At 42.1% G+C, this 15,643-nt stretch overlaps 2 protein-coding genes across 6 annotated transcripts in view; one reads left to right on the top strand and one right to left on the bottom strand.

The window, feature by feature from the left end:
* The first annotated feature begins 2,800 nt into the window (after positions 1-2,800).
* LOC130693040 (uncharacterized) lies at positions 2,801-3,811 on the top strand. The gene is made up of 4 exons (XM_057516154.2): positions 2,801-2,959; positions 3,026-3,373; positions 3,434-3,604; positions 3,678-3,811. The coding sequence occupies exons 1-4, from the start codon at positions 2,890-2,892 to the stop codon at positions 3,743-3,745; spliced, it is 657 nt and encodes a 218-aa protein (XP_057372137.1). The 5' UTR covers positions 2,801-2,889; the 3' UTR covers positions 3,746-3,811.
* LOC130693021 (protein turtle-like) overlaps positions 3,810-15,643 on the bottom strand; it is a 39,455-nt gene continuing 27,621 nt past the window's right edge. Inside the window, exons 3-18 of one of the 5 annotated variants that reach the window (XM_059494476.1) lie at positions 14,824-15,120; positions 12,856-12,980; positions 12,208-12,442; positions 11,743-12,018; positions 10,639-10,926; positions 10,374-10,564; positions 10,060-10,269; positions 9,719-9,990; positions 9,449-9,621; positions 9,128-9,211; positions 8,858-8,938; positions 8,492-8,677; positions 8,167-8,403; positions 7,880-7,961; positions 7,505-7,596; positions 6,392-6,571 (exon numbers count right to left, since the gene is read on the bottom strand). In XM_059494476.1, coding sequence (XP_059350459.1) covers positions 6,543-6,571; positions 7,505-7,596; positions 7,880-7,961; positions 8,167-8,403; positions 8,492-8,677; positions 8,858-8,938; positions 9,128-9,211; positions 9,449-9,621; positions 9,719-9,990; positions 10,060-10,269; positions 10,374-10,564; positions 10,639-10,926; positions 11,743-12,018; positions 12,208-12,442; positions 12,856-12,980; positions 14,824-15,120 — 2,858 coding nt within the window. In that variant the 3' untranslated portion in view covers positions 6,392-6,542. Of the gene's footprint in view, positions 6,572-7,504; positions 7,597-7,869; positions 7,962-8,166; positions 8,404-8,491; positions 8,678-8,857; positions 8,939-9,127; positions 9,212-9,448; positions 9,622-9,718; positions 9,991-10,059; positions 10,270-10,373; positions 10,565-10,638; positions 10,927-11,742; positions 12,019-12,207; positions 12,443-12,855; positions 12,981-14,823; positions 15,121-15,643 lie in introns of all 5 variants that reach the window. The other 4 variants (XM_057516118.2, XM_059494477.1, XM_059494474.1 and 1 more) reach the window with 4 other exon arrangements.

Below are 15,643 nucleotides of genomic sequence, written 5' to 3'. Positions count from 1 at the left end.
TAGGGGTCTTTCTATAAAGAAAATGAATAAATGCAAAGAAAGAAAACCAAAACCTGCTGATTAGATAGATCATCAGAAAGATACCTTAAAATACTGAGAATAATAGAAAAACATACCTGCAAAACTTCAGAAGCTTTTGAAGGAATTAACATAATGGCACCAAACATTTCCTCCAAACCTGCTTTTAAACATGCAATGGTGTTTTTGGATTTAGTAGATTCAAAACATTTCACCTACAAAATTATGCAAGACAATTATAAATTTCATAAAACTTGATAGGCAACTATGAGTGAACTGTTGTTTAACAGAGGAAAAACTATGTTTTAAGAATAGAAAAATCAAAAACCTCAGCATCTCTTGGTGTAAAAGTGTTGTCACCTGTTGATAAATCCATCATTAATTGTAACATTCCTGTGTGTGTCATGAGGTGAAATAACAATAGGTTTCAATTAACGTAGTGTGGGAGAGAACCGAACAATTACGTTAAAAAGCTTTTGTTTATGTCTTTCTGTATGGGCTCTCGCGTTATATAGACAAGTAGGGTTGGCGCTATTTCAACGAAATTTTCTTTGCACCCCTTCGGCCTGAAAAGACAAGCCTTGGCGCCACGTTAATCGGGTGGCTTTTGGACCGATCAAAGATCGTTTTGGGTTTTGGGGTGCCGTTTTTCTGTTTAAGGGCATTTAGGTCGGCTTGAGGGTATCATCTAGTACTAAAACAAAAAGAAAAAAAAAACAATAGCAGACGAATATCTAGTTTACAATACCATTGGAAAGTGCCACCTGGTGGCAGAAAAACGGAATTTCCCAAACATTATCGTAATTTCGCGACTGCTTTTCCGCTATTAGGAGGACCGAAGACGCCGATATCCCGACATCGTACCAGACGGCGGTAACAGAAGATATTAAGCGGGAAAAAGCGTAATTGCTGCCGCACTTACGGGAAGTATTAGCCGTACTTTTTAAGTAAACAAAATTCCAACGAGCTATTTTTAAAAACTTATTTTTCTTTTTCCCAAGGTATGGGTCTAGGCTGCAGCATTAATGCTGCGACAATGTGGCTAGTCTCAAGACGAACCTGTGCGTTTCAGGTGAGACTGGCTGCAACATGCCCAACCCAGGCTTTGCCTGGTCTGCAATGCGTCCTTGAGTGTAAATTGCCCAAATGGTGGCCTGCTTGCTCACGCAGGCTATCCCACCCTCTATTGACGGGGAAGCGAGTGGCGGGAGAGCCGAGCCAAGGCGGACTATGAGCAAATTTGAATTAAAGTCGCCGGATGGTGTACAGACTGCACGGGCAAGGGCTTATTGGCCTTCTCAAGGATGAACAGTCGCGTATGGCCTGCGCGCCATCCGGAATGCATTACCTACAATCGTCTATTTGAATTTGAAAAGTAGCAAAGTTTAATTGCTGAACTATTTAACCAATAGCTACGCAGACCTCTCCTACAACCCATATTCAGGCTCAAATTCTAACTACCTATTCACAAGCTAACAACAAAATGCCAACCGTTCGACCATATCTCCCAGTTTCGATTGATCTAAATCGGCTGCAAGGGATATGGATACCTGTGTAGCCGAAACCAGAACCTGATACGATGCGCCAGTTACCACCGGTAAAACTGCTTCCTATGGAGGAAACATACAGGGACGTAAAGCCTAGACGCATACGGGTGGCACGGGTACAATCACAAAAAGAGAGAAACGTCTTGGAGGCTACGAGAAAGCGGGTTCAGCAAGCACTATTGGCTGAGGCTGAGGCTAAGCAAAAACTAATTAATGCTAATAATTTGGTTAAAACTAAAGCTCCTGTTTTTTCAGAGACACTTGTCAATCCTGGACCGTCCAAACCAGTGGGTAAACTTAAGCGGGAAGAAGATGCTACCGCAACTCTTCCTGACGAGAAACGTCCGAGGTGGTGAAATTCTCTTTTTTTTTGCCTAAATTATTAGTAGCGTGCATTGACAAAATTCTGTTGTATGTCTGTAAGAATGACTGCGTGTGTAAATGTGTATACCTTTGGTGTAATATCCTAGTCAAAATTATTGCGTGTTGTGCGTGTGTATGTGTGTGTGTGTGTGAGAGTATGAATGTCGTTTGTATGTATCATGCTTTGGTTTTAATCTGAAAATGCACTGCTTAAACCTAAAAAATGTCTTGTGTCAATGTTATTTGGTTGGTGTGGACGGTGGGAGGGTACGGAAGGATATTACGGCTTATTTCGCCTAATCGAATTTTCCATCGCCCTCCGTGTTATGAATCACAGAACTTTCGTTGTGTGTTCTTAGGTGGCAAATTCCCTGCTTTGCCTTGACCAAATTCGAATCAACCGCCTCGCACATTTTCCTTGTAGGGAATTCGTCTGCTAATGATGACGAGAGAAGAATTAGCCGCCAGATGCTGCGCTTTGACACCTCCGTGTCCTATTTGCTATCTCTGGCTTACGTTCCAAATTAAGCACCATTGCCGAGCTTCTGTAAAATTCTCGCTGTGCAACCGATTTCTACATTATATCCCTTTATTTATTCTTTTTGGATGAATTATTGTCATCATTTGTGCGCGTTAAAATTTGTTCTACATTTAATAATTTTTATCGGATGTGGAGCGTAGTTAATTATTTTACGTAAACGTAAAATTCCAAAGAGAATATGCATTTTGTTGCCCTAAGAAAAATAACAACATTACCAAATAAACAGTAAATAAGTATTAAAACATTGAATGACGGCAACGCCTTGATTCCCCGCAAGCTTTTCCCTCTGTTGCTGCATGCTCCCCCCCCCCTACCCAGGACCTGAATCTAATAGGCCTTGTTAGTGAGCAGATTTCGATCATCTTCTGTTTGTATTACGCTTTTCCCAGACGCATGCGAAGGTATCTTTGAAAAGGAGAAATGTCGTCGACTCAGTATGAATATTGTCCAGATCCAGAGGATAGTGATCTGGTTTTCAACATTCCCTCAGGTTTTAGAAGGATTCACTTTGTCTGATTGTGATGACACTCATCTCTTAATCACATTGTTTTGATAGGAAAGTACGCTAAAGAATCTGCTGTGGAAATCAACGAACCTGCATCTGATTTGGATGAAGCTCCAGATGAAGTTTCCTTTAGTAAAGCAAAAACTGCTGCACTATCAATTCTTAATGCAGAAGAACAGATGAAGAAAACTACGAAGGGAGAAAAGAAAAAGCAGGGTCAGAAAAAGGAAGCATTAATGAAAGAACAGAAGCATAAACATTTACAGTCATTGGTTTCAAAAAGACTACCTAACAATCTGGTGGATACAATTTCTGCTCAGCCCATGCAATTCCAAGAAGGAAGTAAAGTAAAACGGAGAAAGGAATTTAAATCAAAGGACACATCAAGCAAACACATAAGTAGTTCCACAGAAATCTAATAGGAAACTGTTTTTATTGAAGCCTTTTTACTACTTTTAGGATTTGAACATTACATACCACTGGAGACAGATGATGTAACATCACCTGATTTTAGTGTAGCAATCCTTGCATCAAAAAAATGGAAGAACAAGTTTTCTAAACCTGGTTTTAGCATTGCAACAAATTTTCGCCAGCAAATGTTGTATGGTCAAAAAAATCAACGACAATCAAGTAAGATTAGTGACTGGGCAACCATAAGAATAATATTTATTACTATTGCCTTTCTTATGTTTTCTTTTTGTAGCCAAGAAAATTGATCAGGCCAGACTAAAGCAGACTTTATCGGGGAAAAGTCAATTAGTAGGTTGCTGATGTGTTTATGTATCTAATGATGAAACTGTCTGCATTGTTAAAATAAATGACGTAAACGCATGTGAAGGGTGAGACAAGCCTCCAATTTGTACTGGAAGAAACCAAGTAAGGTTACAGAACCAATCATCAGAGTTTCTGCTTTAAATAGAGAAACAGGAATCTGGCATGAAACAAGAGTATTTATATTCTAGGATTTCACACCCACAAGCTGTAATACCAGCTGTATCGTATCAAACATGGTTATTTTCAGGCGCAAGTTTGCACACACATACGTAGTCAAAGACAATGACGACAATTCTTCCATTAAAATCGTTCAAAAGAGAACTGAAATCTTCGTTTAAATTGCGATCAAAGGAGAATTGAACTAAGGAAGTGTGCTAAATCGAACGAGTAGACTATGTAAAATATGAGACCAGGCGAGCGACCATTTCTTCTCATTTTGACACGGTCTTCGCCTCCCGTGGAAAGGTCGCTCTGTTGATAATCTGATGTACTACATATGAAGCTGATAAATCTGTAATCAATATTGGGTGAAAATGAAAGCAAATGAATGTTTTCTGAATTTAATTACAGTAGCAATTGGCAGTGGAAAATCTACGTAAATGACATTCACTCGTATGATAGATTTAATGTTTCTGCCTAATGTGATCCAACCTTCACGACGAGGTGTTGCGTTTAGGGCACTTGCCACGCAATTTCGTGAATCAAGTTTGTATGTACGAAATGCATGCACACATTGTTACAAGGTATACATTTGCGGTCAATAATAGCAAGGAATTGAGACTTGGAGGAAAGAATGCGGAATGCAGCGATCGTGGAATGAAGCGTAATTTGAAAGTAATGAGTATTCGTTTTCTTCTTTATCTGGCATTCAGTATTAAAAATCAAACGAATAAATAAAGTAACACAAACATCAGTCATTATTTAAGAACAGCAAGTTAACACGCACTTTCGAGAAGACCCCGAGCCCTTCGCTTCCGGTATTCCTGAAATTCTTCCTTCATTGCCTGAACTCTGGCTTCAATATTTTCTGATCGTGCCGATATTGGCCCAGCTTTTCTATGTCGTCCTGGTCCAGGTCCGGAAGAGTCTGCAGCAACATCAACAGATTTGCTTGTAGGAGGTGAAATGAAAGTAGCCGAATGAAGAGTAGGATCCTGTCCCGTCTCGTTCGGACTCTGCGTCGTATCGAATTCGTAGTGATTGTCGACACTAGCATCAAGCAGAGAGAAAGAAGCAGTTGTTAGTCCTTTGACTGGCCAGTTGACGTACGTACATTCACCGGAATTCGCTTGGCTATGCGGAGACATCCCCCATAGTGCCGTAGAAGAGTCAGTGGGCACCAGTTGCGACTGTCCGGACCCAGATTGCGAACTCTGGTTTTGTTGAGATGTGTTCTTACTGTCGAATCCACTTGAACTTGATTGGCTTTGTGGAGAGTACTCAACGATTTGACTACGACTTCGCTCACTCAATCTCTGCTGTGTCCGAGATGGACTTAAACGGACTGCTATGGTCAGAGGTGAGCGTCGCCTGGGCGAACCGAGCGGATCATCACTACGTCGGGAGTAATGGCCAGGAGGAAAAGGCGCAGAACCAATAGGGAAGAGACGACTCCGCGGTGGTGAACTCGTAGCTAACGGGCGCTGCAATGACGGCGGATACGAAATGGTGTACGGCAGCTGATGGTAAACTGGTGGTGGAGGCGGCCGGAAAGGAGGTGGAGCGTGAAAGTGTCTTCCTGCAGTATTCAACAGCAAGCCAAACTCGTTTTCAACTCTTTGCTTGGATGCGTTGCGTGGTGTTTCAGTCGAGTGGACTTCAGCGCGAACAGTACGCATCTGTTCTAGCAAAGGTGAGGTTTCCCCCGGTAATTGTTGGGCAACCAGCTGCTGATGAATCGGTAGCAACGAAGGAAGCTCGCGTGTGTAATGACTTGGTGATCCAGAAGAGGATAGAACGGCAGTGTTTGGGAAAAAGTGATTGATTCTGCGTGTTTGGCGCGGAGGCAAATCGGGTGTAGGTTGTTTCTGAAAAGACGAAAAGCGTGACGAACGGGTGGTATGTAAGGACCGGTCTGCCGAACTGGGCTGATGAACTGAACTCATGTCACTAAAATTTGCCAATGAAGGTGACAGCAACAGTCCCGGACCTGGCGAACTTGATCGAATAGCTCCGCGCCGGCCTGTAGGTAGCACTGGCGCAGCAGAAGATGGTTGGAGTGGGATTGTATGGCGGCCGAACTGGGGAGAGATAACGGTAGGATCATGTAACATTGCTGACGAATAAGCAACTGGTTGCGACATCATGGAAGGTAAAGGCCGGCCATAGGGTGGTACTGGGCTAAGTTCCCTGCGCAAGATTGGTTTTGGCCGTGGCCAAATAAGACGGTCGCCGCCAATCCGGTAAACACCGCTCTCCACCACGGGACTTGTGAGCGGTGATCCGTAGCCGTAGATTGGATGGGTCGGTTGGCTACCTTCTTTTTCGACTACGAACTTGCCCTCTGGTGTTCGGGAAATCCATCCGGCTGGTTGGAGAAATTCAGCCTGGACGTTGTATCTAGCCTGCAAACGCCTTCTGGCGTTCCGTGTCTGCAATTCAGCCGCTCCGTACTCGAGCCAATCAGCAGCCTCCCTGCTAGTCGTTTCAGATCCAGATTGCAGGTTGGCTGTCCCTGACCACGTTGCTGTTGACGCTCTTCTCCCTTCTCGCTCTTGCTCCCGCAACTTTACTGGACAAATATGCAAAATATGGCGGATTGAGACCGCTCCTCGTTTCACATGTGACAGCCGCGTTATAGAGGGCAATCGGCCAATCCATCCTCTGTGATGATATTTAAAAAACAACAATAATAATTTAGAAACGCTTGTTATTAATTGGTAAATAAACAGCCATCGTCTTCCAGTATCTTAAAGGACTGGCATTACTGAAGTGCAAAGTAGTCCGGAACTTTCCGGAGAGCTTTCGCCCGTGAATGACTGTATTCAGTGCGAATCGTACAGCATGCGTTCATAAAAGAAGTTGCCGGATTGAATTCCGAAAAGATTCGCAAACAATATATTTATCTTGTATTCGTACTTTCACAGTAACAACTGCCATTGAAACCTCGTGTCAATTTCTATTTGCCCTTTTCTCCAAAAAGGCAGAAGGCGTTCGTTGTCGAAGAAATCAAGCGGCGCCATTTAGTTTCCTTTTATGTGTTCATGCGTCAAAGAAATCGCCAATACGATTTGAACAGCAGTTTTTTTGTTTTTTTTTGTTTTTTTTGTGAATTGGTAAATATATTGTTCTTGCGATAATTTTTTTTGTCTCAAAATTAAGATGACGTGTGAGGTAAGCCATGCAATGAAGCTAATCTTCTATAAACGGAAACAATCGAAACGAGAAATCAGACGTCGCTCACCTTTCCTCCTTAGGTACCCGAAAAGAGCAGCGTGAGAAGAAAAAGAATACAAAGAAGACGTCAGATAACAGTTCCCATGGATAGCACGATTTAATAGGTCAATGTCAATGGTAAAAGTAATTTTTAAAAATAAATCAATAAAGTTTTTTTCGTACGCATAAGGGAACCCCAAAACCTTAGTCGCTAAGAATAGGGAAGGTGAGAACTTGCATGGGATTCCAGTCAATGAGACTGAAAGATTTTGTGCCGTCAAACGGTGGGATTAGATTGTCAAATTGGTAGAATATAGTTAACAGGATGTGCCGCTTTGAAAACGGAAAATTCCCAGTGGTAAGTTAATGAGCGATTCTTACGATGACTCGCTACGCTATTACGGTTGAGCATCAGACTAGCTATAGTAGCCGCTAAGACGCTTGCCTCGGAGGAGGTGAGCTCGGATGAGAGCCTACAGAAACATTAAGGTAAGTCAAACCAATTGGCTCATTAGACGGACTTCTCCACACTTATGCTGGTTGACTGTATCTAAACAATGTATCTTACATGCTGCTAAGAGTCGCAAAATTATCATTCTGGTATTAGGTCAGACATTTCTAGAGAATAGAACACGGTACAGTACACTCTATGTACAATACAGTGCACGCCAATACTGAGAAAAACAGCAGCTCTTGCCGACTGTTAATTTCCAAACGTCGTTTTAAGAGACAAATGTAGAAATAACAAAAGCTTACTTTCTGGAAGGCACCGACTTGGCAGGGCCCGACTGACAGCCGTTCCGAGTATCTGACATCTGACACGCCACCATGCTGTAAGCTATATGGAAAATGCACAAGGTTACAAAGAAAATTTATAACCTATTCAATAAGGTGCACATTTTAACTTCAATGAAATAATATGATTTTGATGTTTCCGTCTGCTGAAAATGGAAAGGTAAATGCGGAAGTGTAGACATGGGTGCAAATACAGGACGAGTGGAATATTTTGGCACCACGGATGCGAAGTCATAGTGAGAAATTACCATTTTCTTGTTCACGTCTTCGTCTTTTGTTCCTCTTGTTGACACATTTTACGGTGCAAACGGCCAAGATGATAGCCACAATGAAGAAAAGAATTCCCCCAACAATGCCAGCTGTGATTGCTTTATCTTTGATTTTGCGCTGAATTATGTACGTAACCTTCTCGCTTGAGGCCTGGCTTGTCAACGTATGCGAGTTTATCCGGAACACGTAGGTCTTCCCGGGACTAAGATTTTTTACTAAAAAAAACACGAATGCGTTAACAAACTTGACATATTTTTAAAATCAATTATTGTTTCGTTGATTAGTTATCGGATCGACGAACACCTTGAAAATAATGTTCGGTGGGTTTGAGCTCTGTCTTGCTCAGCCGCCTCCACTGGTCGTCGTAGCAGTAATCCACAGTGAAATACGCAATTGCTATATTCCCTCTGCGCGGATAGCTCCATGAGAGTACAACTCCGTCGGACGTTTCTGTCAGTGTCACGTTCTCTGGTGCTGTGGGAGGTGGGCCTAGGAAACGTACAGAAGATGAAAAATAATGTGCAATGCTGTCCTTTGAGTTTTGGTATTTGCTTAGAATTTTTAGACTGTAGATTTGTACACCAAGTACTACAGACCACTAAACCAAACACATTCACGAACAAAAGGTTACATCATAAAAAAAAAAACTAAACCGAAAATAATTCCAACCTGTTGGGCGAAATAAAGCGGGAATGTATGTAGACCCACGAGCATCCGTTGGGTAAACGATCACATTGTACTTCCGAAGTTCTAAAACGCAAACGAATAAAAAAAAAAGGAACTCAAACTCAAAAATAAACAAATGCCTTTGCCACTTGGAAATATTTAAATCTAGTTTACGATGCAAATATCATAACAAAAATTAGGAAAACGAGACAGGGGATATTTTAGCTACGCGTGCTCTGTGCATTCCCGTTTGTTCATTAGATGGTTAGTTACCGTCAGAATCTCCGCTATTTGACGGAGCCGGAGAAGTGGTCGCTCGACTAGGACCTGGAGGTGGCGGGTCAGGTGGCCTTTGCCCTGAGCGCAAAGACATGTCGATCGTGCGTGAAATTTTGTTATTATACTTATGCCTCCGAGACATGTCTGAGATACATTCAGCGAATTTTTATTGCTATGTGTTGTTTCGGAATATTCATTGGTTTCAAAATAAAAAATATTTTGACTTGGAGAGGCGCATTGTTACTCTTAAAACACGATTCTTACTTCTTAGTTATTATGGATTGGTTATGCGCTAAAACGTTATATTGTGTATACCTTTAGTGCGTTCCTTGACGATGTTGCTGAACATACCGTCCCCTAAGATGTTCTTGCCAATGACTTGGAACTCGTAAGAGGTTCCTGGTTGTAGATTGTGAATGACCGTTTTTGTGTTTGCTGGTGGGTCAACGTCTACAGGAATCCACTGGGTAGCACCTTCTTGTCGATACCTGATTCGTTCACGTTGATACGATTGCACAAGTTCAAATGTGGCCACAGTGTTATTGTTGACCAAATAGGGGATGGCTAAATGAAGGAGGGACTTACCAAATAACGTATTTTTGAGAGTAATCGGATCCACCGCTGTAGCCCGGAAGCCACTCGAGGCTGACAGAGAATTCGGTGGATTCGGTGGTGATGTTGTAAGGAGCGTGGGGCGTAGTGCCTTCGATGACCAGATGAGCAGTGGCGACCAATGTAGCCACTTCGTTGGAGACGTGACATTCGTAGTAGCCAAAATCCGCCCGGCGGAGCTTGCTCAGCGTCAATACGCCAAGTTCCTCCCGGGAACGGTCACGAGGCAGAGGCCGCCCGTCCATCTGTCCATCCAATTAAGAAAAGAAAAGCATGTAGGATCCCACACATTTGGCGGACGGCAATAGCGTTACCCTTCTCCAAGTAACGCGGGGACTGGGGGTTCCTTGAGCCTCGCAGGCCATCTGGACGTCATCGTCGATCTTGTGCTGGTATATAGGCTTGGGACGAGTCACGAAAGTCGGTGGCTCTCGGACCAGTACTTCCATGATGGCGGACGAGCCCGCAGTTCCGTGCACGTTATACGGCGTGCAAGTATAACGTCCTTGATTTTCTTGCGTCACCTAAATTGAGACACAAACAACGACAAAAAACGTGAAATCAATAAAATAGAACTTGATAGACAATCCGTTCGTATGATATTCCTCGTCACCATAAGACATCATACTTTTTCAAAAAGCAGCGAGCCGTTTTTGAGGACGCCGACGTTAGGCGTTTCGAATGGATCGAAGATACGCTTGTCTTTGGTCCACGTGATGAACTGGAACGGCGGGTGAGCCTCAACGTGGCATCGTACTACGCCGGACAGGCGTAATGGAAGATACTGAACGGTGGGGGTGAACGTCACTCGAGCAGGATCTTGAAATGAAAAAGTTCAAGCGTTACGCACAACAGCAACTGGTTCAATGGTTAGTTGGGATAGTTCTACTTACATTCGACTTCGATGTAGGCCGATGCTCTCTGGGGCTCTCCAATGCCGTTTGTGACCTCACACGAATAGAGTCCTCGGTCGTCCGAGTGAACGGGGCTGATAACTAATGTGCCGTCTCTTTTAAGCAAAGTACGGGACTCGAGCCACGGAATTGAACGAACAGCGTGGTTCTCGCGGAACCAAGTGACGCTAAAGTTGCCAGGAAGGCCTCGAGCTTCGCATGGCATTTCCAGCTTATCTCCCTCCAGTCTTGTAACGTTCAATGGTGGAACAATTATGACCGCCCCTCCTGTTGCACAAAATCATGATCAATGGAGTTAATGGGACAATCAATTATTCTCGTCTATTGTTCGTAACTTGAAATCCCACATGTTATAAAGTTGAATCCGGATCATTTACAGGTTAGCTCACATGGATTTCAACCACGTTAAGTTTAAGGTTATAAAATGTTGTTTGTTTTTGTTAATATTAAAAATTTTTTGTAGACGACCTATTTTTTTTTCTATGAAAACATTTATCTATGTCCCACGTTTCATTCTTCTAGAAACGGAAGCCATTACACAAAAAAAAAGCTGGACTTTTTTCCCCGTTTCTGAATTGCCTTTGTGTTAACTGATATTTATTTTGATTGTCTGATATTTTTAGGTTCATTTTTGCATTCAAACTGCCACTCTATGTGTGTAAATGTGTTCAGACTGTGTCTTTCTTGCAAATAACTGGGAATACATCGAAATGCTTTTCGGTTGTTACTACATAATTGGGACGTCTGGGGTTCATTTGTCAAATTTTTACTCCCACAAACGAAGAACTTCAATAAGTTACAAGATCGATATTCTATTCACCAAAACACCCAGATTTGCACGGACTTGCTCTTTGAAATGTTCTGGATTTTTTATTTATATTTTTTTTGGTTCCGGGACCATGGCGCCCTAAAATAGACGGTAGATCAATTTGGCTTTGAGCTAAAGCACACATGATAAGCCGTGTGCGATGCAAATTACATACTAGACGTCCCGAGAAGTAACCCGTGTTCGTTTACTAGTTCTAAAGCTTGGGATTCATTCACCTGTAATGGAGTTTTTTGGTAAAAGAAAAAACAACATACCAGCTACGACGAGTTTCGTGCTATGCCGCACACTTCCTTGACCATTCTTGGCTGCACACGTGTAGTCGCCGATGTCTTCCTGCCGTATACTTGAAATCCGCAGTTCGGTGCCATCATTAGCCACCGCTAAAGAGGGTGAAGTTTGCACTAGCTCATTATCGCGATACCAGAGAATTTCCGGAACAGGTGTTCCTTCAGCTAGACAACTCAAGATGATAGGATCTCCAAGGCTGACGTACACCACGTCTTCGGGAGTCATAGTGAACCTTGGCGGTGCTGTCATCATATTAACATGAAAAAAAAAAATTTCTAATTACTTGATTGTTACGGAATGTATGTCTTATTAAACTGGCATTTTTTTTTTCAGAACGAAGCTTTGTGGGCTAAGTATTCAATCGTATTGGTATTCTTTAGCATTTCAAAAGCCAGTGGATAAAACAGAAAATTATGTTTACAAATTTTTACCGTGAACGTTGAGATGGAAGAGAGTGCCATTCTTGTCCTGGCGAGGCGAACGATTGAGAAAGTTGACCAAGCACGAATACCACCCTTGGTCGGACTCGCGTATCCGCGTCAGATTGAGCGAAGCTAGGCCGTAATGAGAGGAGCCTTGTTGAGCCACGCGAGACACTCGGCCTTCGTATCCTTCGCCCGTATGCAGGTAGTTTTCGTACCAAATGAAGATGGGTATCTCTACCCCCTTAAAAATGCCATAACAAAATACGGTTGGTTAGCATTTATATCGATTTGGTTTACAATTACCAAATAATATAGGCACATCGCCTTCTTTATCATCTTCTGAAACATATAGACGCATGTTAGGAACGGCTACAATGTCGAATGACCGTAGAGCAGTTATACATAAAACTGCTGTTATTGCCATTAATAGAGTATAGCTCAATGTTTATTTGCTCAAATGTTACGTTGAATGTAAAATGCAAAGTCTTGCACTAAAGATGCCTGGTTTTTGTATTTTATCCATAAGAAGAGAGCTATATAGGAAGGTGAGGCCCATATGCTTACGTTTTACCAGACCGGCCTTAGCTGCATATTTTACGGCAAGTAAACAAAACAAAAATTCTGAAAATACTACTAAGAAGAATAATACCATACCTTCTTCTCCCATTGGATGACGTAAGGAACGGGATGGGCTTCCGGAAACTCGATGTGGCAGTTAAAGACGATCGAATCGCCCACCATGGCCGTCAGATGTTCAGCGTCCTGTGGATTGCTTAATCCTGTGGAAAATGAATAGCAAGAATGAGCACCAGAGAACCGAGTTTGAACGGAAAAGGAAGAGACAGACAAGAAAAACCAAATATGGCTAGATACATCACGTTATGTATTACTATTTGTTTAAACTTAAAGCATAGAACTCTGAAGCCAACAAAATAATTTTTTAAACAAGGAATAGCGTAGTTTGCTTAAATTCGTTTTCCAAAGTGATTTACACCAACGACTGCTTTTTTGTAACAAAACACATCGATGGCCGGAACGTGTGCAGATCAAGGGAAATTTACTTTACGCTGCTTTTTCTCTCGTCTTCCCAGTTCTCGAAACTATTTGGCTGCATATGCCCATCATTCCGTCCTTCTGAACTTCTTGTTTTACTCAAGTTTCTTTATGGAAATATTCAAATGCTTTTGCTGGCCATGCCTTTTCTATCTTATCGGCTGCATGTGGGTGGCTGATGTGGCTTTTAATTCATCAGCCTAATGCTCCAGCGTGCTGGCATTAAACAATAGAATCTTCCATCGATCGGAAGGGCATCAACGTTCATTCTTTGCGATGTTGTTGTTCCCATTCGAGTTGAATTGGCTCGCTCCGAGTGAAACCACTCTCTGCGTCCTTCCTCTAGCGCCCTCAGTCTACCCTGGTTCATTGCGTTTCTCCTTTTCCGTCCCAGTGAAAGGACTCTTTTCGGCTTCTTACGACTCGGTCTTTCTCTTTTTTATGAAGGCATATAAAAGTCTAAAGGCTAGGATTTATGGACCATCAAGGATGATTGACCACGTACAATGTAAGCACCTGCTTGGCATCTCCTGGTCCCCAAGTATAATGTGGTATTCAAGAATGAATTTATTATTATTAATTTCTGAACTTGGATTCATTCAATATAGTTAAATGAAAATGATCTCAGACTTTGGCAGCGAAACAAATAATCTGTTTTTCAAAACATGTTTACGATTAATTCGTTCTAGAATCCTTTAGAACTATAACATCAACGATAATCAACAGAAAAGTAAAAAGACGACTTAAACCTCTATGCTGTGCTGCCTACTTATCTTCTGACAATTTTATTGAAGCTTTTACTGTTGTCTTTCATCCAACTCCCTTTTTCTTTTTATGTTCTAGAAAAGAAGAACGAATTTCACGCCTGGCTACTTCTAGAGTGACGCCTATAGATGGATCTCGTCGAAATGGAATGCCCTTCTAGATCATGATCATCTTATGGAAGTCCCGGGAAGTGCTAAGGATTATAAGAAAAAGTAAGGGGGTACAAAAGCCTTTGCAAGTAAACGCTCAAAAAGTAAAACGTAGGTAATGAGATTCTTCAGCCGTGTTGGACAGTTTTCACGCCCACAAAGCTTTTGTTTGTAGACGTGAGTAGCTAGTCACATATATAAGAAACTTTCAGGATTTGAAAAGGTTAGTTTGCTATTTACGTTAGCCTGTACGACGGCCGTATTCCATACTGAATTACTTCATCTGCCAGGTAGAAGAAAGGAAACACATGGCTGTTTGGCCTTTTAAGAAATCGAACTTTCTACCAAGAGCCACACTTAGGTGCAACCTTCTAATATATTCAAAAATCTCTGCTGAAAATTGATGCCTGAAAAAAAAGTCTAAAAAGTTTGGGTCTGGTGGCATGCTTAAGCGGACGCTATTAACTTTATTAAATAGACAGGTGAAAAAAAATCTAATAAAACGTGCCTTCATTTGTGGTAATTGTTAATGTTTGTATCAGTTGGATAATGATCAAATCCCTTCTCTGCCAATTATAGCAGCCAAATTGCCCTGACTCATCTTCGCTGATTGAGAACCATTTTCAAATGCACTTGATTAACGAATATAGCCTACCTGAGGTGAATAGCGAGTGGAGAAGAGTGACGATGATGAAGACAACAGTGTGGTGGGACGAGATGATGGGCATAAGGTGGGAGCGTTGAGAGATCGTAGGTCGTAGTACAAGCTGCTCTAGCGACTGCCGGCAGCCATCGTTGGTGGTTCGTGGTAGAAGAGACGAGACAAATCGATGCCGCCGCAGCCTGCCAGACTTAATTTTGCACTGGTAGCTGCTGAAAGCATCGGAAGAGAGGAAAATTGACCTGCCATCTTGGGCTTCACCAGCATCCGATGGTTCCTTGATTTTTTCACCTGAAATTAGTGATGAATAATAACAATTGCGTTATACGCCACAGTTCCCAAGTAGTACATCGGTACAAATTTTGCGATCAACATATCTTAATAGATAGATTACACAATATGGCATTAAGTTCACCCGGTTTAAACATTCTTTAATATTAATGAAATCAGTACAAACGGATGGTAAGGGGTTAATCTGCAGCAGACTCGCCACCAAGCATTTTAAATCGTAAGGCAAGCCATAAAGCCTACAACGAAAATTGAATCCCAGGCGAAGCTTTCGATTCTGTTCAAAACTTTTAATCTACGCCATCCCTTTTTTTTCAAATTTACCTCCACCCCGACAACGTTCCTCTTGGTAAATTACGCATATGCAACGAAGCCTTTGTCCGAAACACGCTAGTTATATGCGCTTGAAGTAAGTGTGAGACCTACTATGAACTTGCTCGTGAAATAATCTCATTTTCAGGGTAGCCTATCACATCACCCTAAAAACTAAAGCGAAAGCATTTTTACCATGGTGTACCGGATATTT

Source organism: Daphnia carinata, chromosome 3, assembly GCF_022539665.2.
Source record: "Daphnia carinata strain CSIRO-1 chromosome 3, CSIRO_AGI_Dcar_HiC_V3, whole genome shotgun sequence".
In the NCBI taxonomy this organism is placed as follows: domain Eukaryota; kingdom Metazoa; phylum Arthropoda; class Branchiopoda; order Diplostraca; family Daphniidae; genus Daphnia; species Daphnia carinata.
The sequence above is the reverse complement of the archived record's forward strand: the minus strand, read 5'-3'. Positions and strand labels throughout refer to the sequence as shown.